Source organism: Phyllobates terribilis, unplaced genomic scaffold (genome assembly GCF_046119375.1).
Source record: "Phyllobates terribilis strain yellow unplaced genomic scaffold, ASM4611937v1 Scaffold_11__3_contigs__length_659146591, whole genome shotgun sequence".
In the NCBI taxonomy this organism is placed as follows: Eukaryota; Metazoa; Chordata; class Amphibia; order Anura; family Dendrobatidae; genus Phyllobates; species Phyllobates terribilis.
In genome coordinates, this window is record NW_027362771.1 from 451,972,552 (window position 1) to 451,984,742 (window position 12,191).

General features: G+C 43.3%; 1 protein-coding gene across 2 annotated transcripts in view; it reads right to left on the reverse strand.

Annotated features, from left to right (window-relative positions):
- The window catches only part of AGBL1 (AGBL carboxypeptidase 1), a 1,577,225-nt gene that overhangs the window by 1,186,405 nt on the left and 378,629 nt on the right, over positions 1 to 12,191 (reverse strand). For both annotated transcript variants that reach the window (XM_073653286.1, XM_073653285.1), the window contains exons 12-13: positions 2,754 to 2,837; positions 1,015 to 1,104 (exon numbers count right to left, since the gene is read on the reverse strand). In XM_073653286.1, coding sequence (XP_073509387.1) covers positions 1,015 to 1,104; positions 2,754 to 2,837 — 174 coding nt within the window. The remainder of the gene's footprint in view (positions 1 to 1,014; positions 1,105 to 2,753; positions 2,838 to 12,191) is intronic.

Consider the following 12,191-nt stretch of genomic DNA (forward strand, 5'->3'; position numbering starts at 1 on the left):
GAAAAGTGGCAAGAGGAAAGCCATTTCTCAAAGATATCCATAAAAAGTCTCGTTTGAAGTTTGCCACAAGCCACCTGAGTGACACACCAAACATGTGGAATAAAGTGCTCTGGTCAGATGAAGCCAAAATCGAACTTTTTTGCCACAATGCAAAACTATATGTTTGGTGTAAAAGCAACACAGCTCATCACCCTCAAAACACCATCCCCACTGTCAAACATGGTGGTGGCAGCATCATGGTTTGGGCCTGCTTTTCTTCAGCAGGGACAGGGAAGATGGTTAAAATTGATGGGAAGATGGACGGAGCCAAATACAGGACCATTCTGGAAGAAAACCTGTTGGAGTCTGCAAAAGACCTGAGAATGGGACGGAGATTTATCTTCCAACAAGACAATAATCCCAAACATAAAGCAAAATTTACAATGGAATGGTTCAAAAATAAATGTACCCAGGTGTTAGAATGGCTAAGTCAAAGTCCAGACCTGAATCCAATCGAGAATCTGTGGAAAGAGCTGAAAACTGCTGTTCACAAACACTCTCCAGCCAACCTCACTGAGCTAGAGCTGTTTTGCAAGGAAGAATGGGCAAGAATTTCAGCCTCTCGATGTGCAAAACTGATAGAGACATACCCCAAGTGACTTGCAGCTGTATTCGCAGCAAAAGGTGGCGCTACAAAGTATTAACTCAAGGGGGCCGAATAATATTGCACGCCCCACTTTTCAGTTTTTAATTTTTTTAAAAAGTTTAAAATATCCAATAAATTTCGCTCCACTTCACAATTGTGTCCCACTTGTTGTTGATTCTTCCCAAAAAAATTAGAATTTTATATGTTTATGTTTGAAGCCAGAAATGTGGCAAAAGGTAGAAAAGTTCAAGGGGGCCAAATACTTTCACAAGGCACTGTATCTGACAAGTCAGTCATTTCTCTCATAGTGTCATACTTGTTGGATAATAAACATATTTTATCTAGCTTGACCATATATCCTCATTTTCATTTATGGTTTGGTTACTTACTCACGCACTTGTATTACTTTTCTAAGGTTTCCAGATTCAAATTTGGAAAAGAATTTAAGACAATTCATCTCTTCTGAACTTTCTGCAACACTGAAAAATGAAAAATGAGGACACTCTTGATGAGCATCATAACAAAAGAAATGAATAAAGATGAGCAAATATATTTGAATGGAAGTTAATTCTATTTGAGTATTACAAAAATCTGCATATGCGAGAATGCAGATTTTTTTTTCGCTTCCATGCAAACTCAGCAAAATAGTAACCTGTCAGCTGCAATGTTTCTGAACCGCAAAGGTTATAGAAAATCCTTATACTCACCTTACCTTATACCTCTGTAGCCCCTCCACTCCTCACAATCACCCGTCCATCTTTGTCACATGTCCTTATCACCACTGTAAACACTGAAACTCTCCTTCAAGGAAGCCGAAAGGCCTGGGAACTTTCTGCACATGCACACTCAAGGTCACAGCACATGTCATAATGTTGTGACCTTACATGCGCTTGCACAGAAATAGGGATGGTAAGAAGTTGTGACAAGGTGACGTTGAGGAGCAGTCAAAGAGGTGAGCAGAGGGTGAGTATTAGTATTTCCTTTATTGTTCATATCTTACATTTATTATCCTCTGGGGCCTAGAGAAACCCCAGATCATAATAAAGGACATTAAATTCACAGGGAATACCTTTGGTGCAAATCAAAAATCCACGTGAACAGGCAAATTAGAATTTTTCCTGCTCCGCACTTTTTCAGTAATGGTCCCAATTAATAAAATATTCATCTCTTTATTGACTTGCCTCTTTATTTCCTTATCATTCCATATGAAACATCCAGTTCTTAATATTATAACCAACTTTTACAAACCATGCATTTTCTTTAGATTTTGGTCCATTCTGGCCCAAGAGTCAGCCTTCCATTGAAACCAACATAAAAAAAACATTCCGAGCATGATGTAGCAAACTCATAAAAACTTTTACTCCAGTAAAATGGGGTAAAAGCTTTAAAAAGTCACAAAAATTTTGCACAACGTAAGTTGTGTACAATTTGTGACATTTTGAGTTTTTACATCAGTTTCATCAGCTCTGCAGAAATGGGTGAAGCAGGGGAGGAGTCATGACGGGATGGGGGCATGGCTACCAGAAATGCTACTTGTTCACCAGAAATGCTACTCCAGTCCCCTGAGTGAAGTAGCTTTTCGGAGGTGCACACCGACACGACTCAGTAGAGGTGTCAAGTTTATTAAGTGACGTGTGCTGCTAGTCTTGATAAATTGGCTCCAATAGGTATCTTAGGTTCACCATACACAGTGTGTCATTGGTCAGAATTAGTTTGTCACCATAAATTTATACTGAGTTACATATGAAGACTGTCATTCTGGTTGAGCAGTGCTTCAGTTTAATGAAACAGCATAGTGTGTTACTTTAGTTCCCAGCAGTAAGAATATAGGAAACAGCCCATTTTTTTTCAAATACCTAATTGCATTTCTCACCTTTATATTTAACCCTTATACAACTTTTGATAGGATGTCTGAGGTATCAACTCATTTTGCACATTAATTCTTGTACATTGTACATTCTTGTAATTGTACATTAATTCTTTGAAATATAATAAATAAGACTACTGTATATGTGTATAGTTTTTCTTTGACAATTCAAGTGTTTCCGATAGGGTAACCATTTCCTAATTACTATTCCACAATATATAAAGCAATAGTAACACAATGCATTGAGAGAGTATATATTACCTTGGGTTATCCAAGTCAAACACAACCCGATTAAGGAGATCGCTTGGCCGTAAATACCTCCGAATGTCTTCGAATATTTTGTCCCTAGAAATGCAATATGGAGAATATGTGCACAGATTTTCAGAATTCATAACATAATTCCATTGCATTTGATCTTGTTTGTTAATTACACATACAAGCCTCATATACTCTGGTGAACAGGACAGAAATGGAAGGGATAATAACAATTACTTACCTGCTACCTTCAGGGCTCCATCCGTAATTGAATATTTTCTTTTTAAACTAAATTCTAAGACCGAATCTACACATTTTGGAGAACACACAGATGAAACATAGAAGACACCCTTGTGCTCACATCATAGATTAAGATCAAACTCAGACATGTCGCCACTTTTTTTTTGCATCTTAAAGGACATATGAAAACAGCCAAATTCGAATAAAAAAAAATTAGCTGCCGTTTCCGGTAAAAGAATTTCTTACTTTATTAGAATTCCATTAAAAGATTGTCATAACAGGACAGTATTCAGATGTTGGTGCGTTTTGGTTTACAATTGCAAATTGTCTCTTCAAAGAGGAAGAGGACAAGAACTCTAGTGCCACCTACAGTTATTGTCCTCTTCCTCTCTGAAGAGACAATTTGCATATTTCCCAGAGGAGCATTGCGGCTTTAAAAGTCTCCTCACCGTGACATGCTTAACATGTCGCTCTCCGCAAGGAGAAATGTTACGCCTTAGATATTGGTTTACAATTAAGACTGCTAAAGTCAGAATTCATCAACATCTGAATACTGTCCTTTTATGACTATTTTTTAATGGAATTCTAATAAAGTAAGCAATTATTTTACCGGAGATGCCAGCTCATTTTTTTTATTTGTGTTTGTTTGTCTGCCCTGGCCTACAGGCTTGCTGGATCTCTTAACGAATATGCAGTGGTGGACATACTATGATGGTGAGCTAAAAACAAAATGTTTTTCCTGCTATGTGAAAACAGCCATCGGCTATAATGTATCCATGTGCTATCCGTTCAAGAAACGGATGGCACATGTACAAGAAAACTGAACACATTAATGAGGCCTTAGAAAGTATTAAAAAAAAAGAGTCATTGTCAATAATAACCAAAAAGTAACCATTATTTCCCTCTTTTTTGTTTAGTCATATCTTACATATAGCCCAACAATTACTTCTGCAATGGTAGATGTTAGGTAGAAAGACCCCCCCTGCAATCAGAAAATCATAAGGGGATTAATCAGAAAAAGCATCAGCAGCAATAAAAGTTGAGAGATAATAGGGTTCACTGAAGAATATGGATGCCCAAGGCCCAACAGAGTCTTCCATTATTCATAAAATGAAAAAAAGGTTGTCATTTACAATTTGGTTAATTTGAGACTCCTCTACAGAGGGCCTGTATATATTTTTTCCTGATACCGTATTAAGATGGAAAATACAGTTCATATAAATTTTACAGACATTTACGTAAGATATGGATTGGCGCTTCCTTAGGATAACCATCTTGGATTTATGTTCTTCTCAAGCAGGTTTAACAGCTTAGGCATCCTGCTTTGTGACAACATAATGCACTTTTCATTACAGCCTCTGCTAAACCAAATATGATGAATTAAAGTGTAGAGAAGAGAGCAGTGAACCCTTCTCCGTTGATATGCAGACGCGGCATGTACAGATGTTACAGGGAGTTTGATGTGATAGAGAAAGACAAATTCTAAGGAGAAGCTGTGATGCACAAATGAAACGGAAAAAAAGACTATTTGAAATATAAAATTGCTTTTCTCTATACTTTTTTTCTTCACCAGCAGCTGGTAAAGTGTCATACAGCAGGGGAACACACTGGTCTAAGGCCAAGAGTATGCATGTTACTTTAAACACTGAGTAACAAGCATTTTAGCACTTCCCACTCACTAAGCACTTCACATTTATATTACTGTAATGATAGACATGTGGAAAACTGATCGATATCACTGCACAGTAATGGCTCGAAGATACAACAATGCACGTGTCCTAATATATTCTGCTACCTATGGGGCTAATTTACAATCCTCTAGGATTATCATTAAAAACCAAATTACTTATTGGTTTTGACGTTAGTTAACACTTCATTGGAGAGATTTGGAAATGCATGTGGCAATATGTGACCTATTTGCCAATTTTTTTTCCTAAAACACATTTTTCAAATGATTTATGGTATATTGTTAAGATATGTCAATGGTGGGGTCCAACTGATGGGTTCTCACACTTACCCTAAAAATTGGGTTACCCGTGTACACAAGAGAGCCCACGCCACTGTTATTCTCTGAGATACCAAAACAGTCAATGTCTATTTCTACCATCTGTAGGGATTGTAATAGTTTGGTTCCCAATGGTCAAACACTTGTAGCAGATAATATGCTTTTTTACTCTACCATATACAGGGAACAGAAGACAGTGTGCGTCTGTTGCTCCAAAGGACTTGACAAATTTTTGTTAATAAAAACTGTATGGCTTTCCCACAGGGAAGTGTTAGATAATTGTAAAACTTGGACAAGGATTACAACACCTCGAGCATAGAAATACATGCTGTCAGGCTTGGGTCGGCAGAGCTGATGGCTAGTCCGAGCACTGCGTTGCTGTAAGGGGGAAGACCGGGGTGTAAGTAGTTTCAAAACAAGGGATCTGGAACTGCCGGGGCCGTGCCATTGGTTGCAGGGGGAAGACAGACTGCGAGCACAGGAGTCAGGTGAACGGGAAGCTGGGGGCGTGTTCAGAGCGAGAGCTCAGCGGTCAGGTGACCGGGGAGCTGGAAGCCTGTCTAGATTGCCTACCTGTCTAAGGCAGAGAATAGTCACGCCGACACCCTCTCCAGAGTGACATATGAATGGCCTGATCATGACCGCGATGAAGATTTGGAGGCGGATGAGGTCCCTAGCTTCCGAAGTTTCGTGGGATCGCTGGTCGCGGCGCAGAGACAGATCAGAGAGACTCTAGAAGAACAAGTGTTAGGGCAGCCAAGAGACGACTGGGTCCAACTTCAACAGACTAACAAAGAAGTCTCCCAATTACATCAATGGGTGGCGTTGAGACAGGTCCCCAGTCGAAAGGAGAGGAGTACCCTGTCCCCGGGGGCCCTGAAAATGCTGGGACAATGGGTGAGACTTTGTTTGCGAGATGGGCTGTTGTACCGACTGGTACAGCTACTGCGAGAGTTCGGGATCACTTGGCAAGTGGTGATCCCAGAGAAGTTGGTCGGACTAGTGGCTAAGGAGGATTATGAATGAGGGGCTCACTTCGGACCAGAGAAGACATTTCAGTGGTTGCAGAGGCTGGTGTATCACCCCCGACAACAATAGAAGACACTTGTCAAAGATGTCGGAGCTGTGAGCTGGTTAAGCCCCCGGAGCAGCGGGTCCCCATACAAACCATTGTGACTTCTGCCCCCTTGGAGGTGCTGATGATCGACTATTTGACTGTTGGACTGGCGCATCTCGGATATGAACATTGCCTAGTGATGACAGACCACTTCACAAAGTTTGCAGTGGTGACCCCGACCCGAGACCAGACCGACGAATCTGCTGCGCAGGCCATCTGCCGAGACTTCATTCGGGTGTACGGTTGCCCAAAGAGGATCCACTCCAATCAAGGCGCCTGCTTCCAGGGCTGGGTGATGGAAGAGCTGCACTGGTTGTACAGGATTGAGAAGTCACGGACTACTCCTTACCACCCTCAAGGAAATGGGGCCTGTGAACGCTTTAATCAGACACTGATCCAAATGCTCTACACGTTGGAGGAAGATCGGAAGGTACCGTGGCCTGAGTTTGTGGCCGAGCTGGTGTGGGTCTACAACAACCGAGTGAATATTATGACGGGGTTCACTCCTTATACCTTAGTGTTTGGGCGAAAGGGGTGAGAGATTACAGAGTTAGAGCTGGACCCCGAGGAGGACTACCGACGGAAGAGGGGATGTCTTCCTGGGTCTGGGAACACCGGCATCGACTGCAGACCCTCCGACGGTTGGTAGAACAAAAGTTTCGGGAGCTCAAGCATCATGAGACATTGCCTCTTCGAGGGACAGCTCTGAGGCCCGGGGAGCGGGTGTTGGTTCGAGACAGGCGGCCCCGAGGCAAATTGAGTAGGCGGTGGGAACGGACCCTGCACCGAGTGAAGCGCAGGGTTGGCGCTGAAGGACTTGTGCATGAAGTTTAACCAGAGGGGGCTGAAGGAGCCCCTGTCAGAGTGGTTCACCGTAGTATGCTGTGGCCCTGTCTGTCTAAAGATGATGAAGATGAAGAAGGATCACCTGCTTCTAGAGAGGGTCCTGTCACAGTTGCCCCAAGCCACGATGTGGATGAAGAAGAATTGTTGATTCTACCTCTGAGCCCCAGCTCTCGATTACCTACAGTCCCCAGTGCAGGCGGCGAGGGAACACCATCGGTTGAAGCCACCGGGCAGGCAGAGATTGAGAATCCAAGTGTCCCTGCACCCCCCATCGGTCAAACTGAGTTATTCCGGTCAGAACGGACAACAGCAGAAGTGCCTCCTCACCGTTACAAACAAGATCAATTTATATGGCAACATATCGTTCAGGAAGTCCAAGAATGTGAACGTTTGGTGAAGGAACTCTCGCCCGTGGAATAGCGAGTTAAAGGAGAGCGGGAGTGTAAGGGGGAAGACCGGGGTGTAAGTACTTTCAGAACAAGGGATCCGGAACTGCCGGGGCCGTGCCTCTGGTTGCAGGGGGAAGACTGACTGCGAGCACAGGAGTCAGGTGACCGGGAAGCTGGGGGCGTGTTCAGAGCGAGAGCTCAGCGGTCAGGTGACCGGGGAGCTGGAAGAGTGTCTAGGAAGAGAGAGAAAAAGGAGTTTTGTGAGGCAGTTGACAGTGGGAGTCAAGCCCCACTAGAGGGAGAAGAGACGCAGGGTCCGTGGAGCCGAGCAAGTGAGGTGCAGTGTTATGGACTAGGGGCTCAGCGTGTCAAACCGGAGACCGCCCGCTGCTGCCAGAAGACGTGGAGCCGAGCAAGTTAGGTGCAATGTTATGGACTAGGGGCTCAGCGGGTCAAACCGGAGACCGCCCGCTGTCACCAGAAGACGGAGCATTGTTTACGCGGGAAAGACAGAAGAAAACAACACCGGCATCAGCCGGCATATGCCTTGTTGGGAACAAGAGTCAGCTAAGTGTAAAACTGCCGATTACAACCGTGTCGACTCTGCTACATCTAGCCAAACTGAATTGTCGTTTATAGTCTGTTACCTGCTACTCCCCTTGTTGTCCCCATATTTCCCCATATTTCCCCTGTTGCTCCCTGTGTGGAGATTGACACTGTTACAGTAAATCCCCCTTGTTTATTAACCCTGTACTGGCTGCTCTGTGTTTCTGTGTCACTGCATCTAAAGTACCTGTGTTACATTGCGATCGTCATTCCAGTTATACGGCCATCTGACTCTTCCCTTATGGTGGTGCTGCAGGGGAATTGAATATTTGCTTTAAGGTGCCACCGCTATCCCAGCAACGACACCCTGTGATTAATTAGCCATTGTGAGACCTTTACAACGAAATGACGCATGACTTTTTAGTAAGAGGAATCCCTCATGATTTTGAATGTATAATTCTGCCTGTAGAATAAATGATTAGACCAATAAAACAAAGGACAAGTTACTTAAAGTAAAAAAAATTAGCAATTTATGTAGGTTTACATTGACGAATAGTTAATCTTGAATCTTGAAAATATTGTAGCTCCCTTTAATACTTCAAAAAGGGAGATTTGGCAAGCTAAATAGGCCAGAATTCGGGCATAATTTGAAGTTTGTTATGACTTGTTCTATATTTGGTTTGTGCTTTAGACCCTTTTTTGACCGCTCTTAAAAGGGCAAGGTTTGTTTGGCAAGGAGTGTGTCCTAATGTGAGATATCTGTCCCAATAAATGTGCCACTATGGTTCACATTTCTGGTGCAAAGTAAGCCAACTCAAAGTTGGTGTGAACTTAAGAAACAGTCTTAAAATGCACCAAATTTTTAAGGCTGTGTGCAAACTGTTTTTGCTGCATTTTTTTCAGTGCAGATTTGTCACAAAACCTGAAGGGTTTCCTTATGTCAGCAAAGTGAATGAGAATACCAAAGTCTCATGCGCACGTTGCTAGTTTGTGACTTGCAGATTTGATGCAGATTTAAATCTGCAGCATGTCAATTCTTTCAGCGTCTTTTCTGCAGATGTCATCCATACTAATGAGTAAGGAAAAATCTAAACCAAAATGGCAGTAAAGAATGCAGAAAAAACACAGCACAAACGCAAGCTGCCAAGAGATGTAGAAATGATGCAGAAATTTCTGCACCAAATACTTAACATGTGCACATACCCTAAAACAGCATGAACAACTACCGTATTTTTCGGACTATAAGACGCACCTGACCATAAGACGCACCTAGGTTTTAAAGGAGGAAAATAGGAAAAAAATGTAAGCAAAAAATGGGGTCATGATGCCCTGTTATGGGAGAGGGGGTCTGCTGCTGACACTGGTATTGGGGTAATGTCACCCAATTCTGTTAATATCCTCTATCCTGGTATGTATGGCCCCTCCTTCCTGGTATAAGTGGCCCCAATCCCATCCTGGTATGCATGGTACCCCTTGATCCCTCATCATGGTATTCATGACACCCCTTGATTCCCCATCCTAGTATGCATGGTACCCCCTGAGCCCCCATCCTGGTATGCATGGTACCATCTGAGCCCCCATCCTGGTATGCATGGCACCCTCTGAGCCCCCATCACGCTGCCTACAAAAAAAAAATAAACACTCATACTAACCTCCTCTCTCCTCCAGCGCTGTCCCGCTCTGCTACTGACACTCTGTGTGAGACGGGCATGGCAGGGCGCGTATGGCGTACCTGCCATGCACCCTCACACAGTGTGAGACGCTGTGCTGGAATAGTCACTGCTCCCCACGCCGGGACTGTGTGTGTGGGGAGCAGTGACCATTGAGTCTGTTCAATAGCCGGCACACTGTACCGCAGCGTGGCTCCTGCTGCCGCTCTGCGGTCTGTGTGCCCACTATTAAAGACCATGGATATTCACTACAATCCATGGGAGTGGGTCGTAGGGAATATTCATGAGCTTTAATAGCGGGCACACAGACCACGGAGCGGCAGCAGGAGCCGTGCTGCGGCTCCAGTGTGCCGGCTATTAAGAAAAATGAATATTCATTGCTCTCCACGCCCATGGGCGTTGGGAGCAGGGAATATTCATTTTCTTTAGTAGCGGGCACAGCGTAGGCTGCAGCAGGCGGCTGCTGCCTCCTGTGCCACGCTGATCCCCCTCTGCCGCTCCCCCACATCAACCACCAGCCACGGCATACGTATAGAGTGTGGGGCACAGTTCAGACTATAAGATGCAACCCCCACTTTACTCCAAAATTTTGGAGGAAAAAAGTGCGTCTTATAGTCCGAAAAATACGGTAAATCTGTCGCATTTCAAGACTGTCTAATAGAAGTTTTCTCTGTCTAAGAATTAGATGGTATTGATAAATCTGCGTATTCAGCAGGAGAGAATATTATGCATAGAGATACAATAAAATAAAATTTTTAATGATATACAGGGTGGGCCATTTATATGGATACACTTAAATAAAATGAGAATGGTTGGTGATATCAACTTCCTGTTTGTGCCACATTAGTATATGGGAGGGGGGAAAACTTTTCCAGATGGGTGGTGACCATGGTGGCCATTTTGAAGTCGGCCATTTTGGATCCAACTTTATTTTTTTCAATGGGAAGAGGGTCATGTGACACATCAAACTTATTGAGAATTTCATAAGAAAAACAATGGTGTGCTTGGTTTTAATGTAACTTTATTTTTTCATGACTTTTCTACAAGTTTATTACCACTTAAAAAATGTGTTCAAAGTGCTGCCCATTGTGTTGGATTGTCAATGCAACCCTCTTCTCCCACTCTTGACACACTGACAGCAACACCGCAGAAGAAATGCTATCACAGGCTTCCAGTATCTGTTGTTTCAGATGCTGCACATCTCGCATCTTCACAGCATAGACAATTGCCTTCAGATGACCCCAAAGATAAAAGTCTAAGGGGGTCAGATCGGGAGACCTTGGTGGCCATGAAATTGCTACATGATGATGTGTTGCCCTCTTTATGCACTGAAGATGGCACGTTCTCTGAGTTTTTCCAACAAGATGGTGTACCATCACATTATGGGTATCAGGTCCGAGCATTCCTACATGAACAGTTTCCTGGACAGTTGATTGGTCGTCGTGGGCCAGTTGAATGGCCACCAAGGTCTCCCTATCTGACCCCCTTAGACTTTTATCTTTGGGGTCACCTGAAGGCAATTGTCTATGCTGTAAAGTTACGAGATGTGGAGCATATGAAACAACGGATACTGGAAGCCTGTGCTAGAATTTCTTCTGCGGTGTTGCTATCAGTGTGTCAAGAGTGGGAGAAGAGGGTTGCATTGACAATCCAACATAATGGGCAGCACTTTGAACACATTTTATAAGTGGTCATAAACTTGTAAATACCTCTTGAAATAAAACCAAGCACACCATTGTTTTTCTTATGAAATTCTCAATAAGTTTGATGTGTCACATGATTCTCTTCCCATTGAAAAAAATAAAGTTGGATCCAAAATGGCCAACTTCAAAATGGCCGCCATGGTCACCACCCATCTGGAAAAGTTTTCCCCCTCCCATATGCTAATGTGCCACAAACAGGAAGTTGATTTCACCAACCATTCCCATTTAATTTAGGTGTATCCATATAAATGGCCCGCCCTGTATATCAAAAGACGATGCCTAGGAATCAAAGCCAAAAAATGACCATAAAGTGCAAGAGTTCAAGTAATCAACCAGTGCTCAATAAAAAATGGTTTGGTCTCATCACTTATAGCATACATCAGGAAACGGGAGACTGGAAATCCAGGAGCCAAGGGTAACAGTAATGTGTACAGGGAAGGAAAAATGTTAATCAAGTACTATACTTCCCTGATGTGCCCCTGCATTGTTCCTGCCCTAGCAAGGGCAGTCCCCAAGGGTAGAACTATAATCTTGTAGCCCCCCCAAGATGAGAAAGTCTATCACATATGTGGGTATAATTCCTACGTGTTTCTTCCCCTGTGTGGAGGATTCATCAGGGGATGTAGAAAATCATAGGTGCTGGTTCCTACAATGGCAGGTAACCAAGAATAAGGTCTGACTAGCGTAGTCACTGTTAGTTAATGTGGTCGTGAGATCTGATAAATCCTCCACACGGGGGATTATACCCACATACGGGATAGACTTTCTCGTCTTGGGGGGGTACAAGATTATAGTTCTACACTTGGGGACTGCCCTTGTTAGGGCAGGAGCATTGCAGGGACATGTCAGGGAAGTATATTACTTGATTAACATTCTTCCTTCCCTCTACACATTACGATTACCCTTCGATCCTGGATTTCTGCTTTCC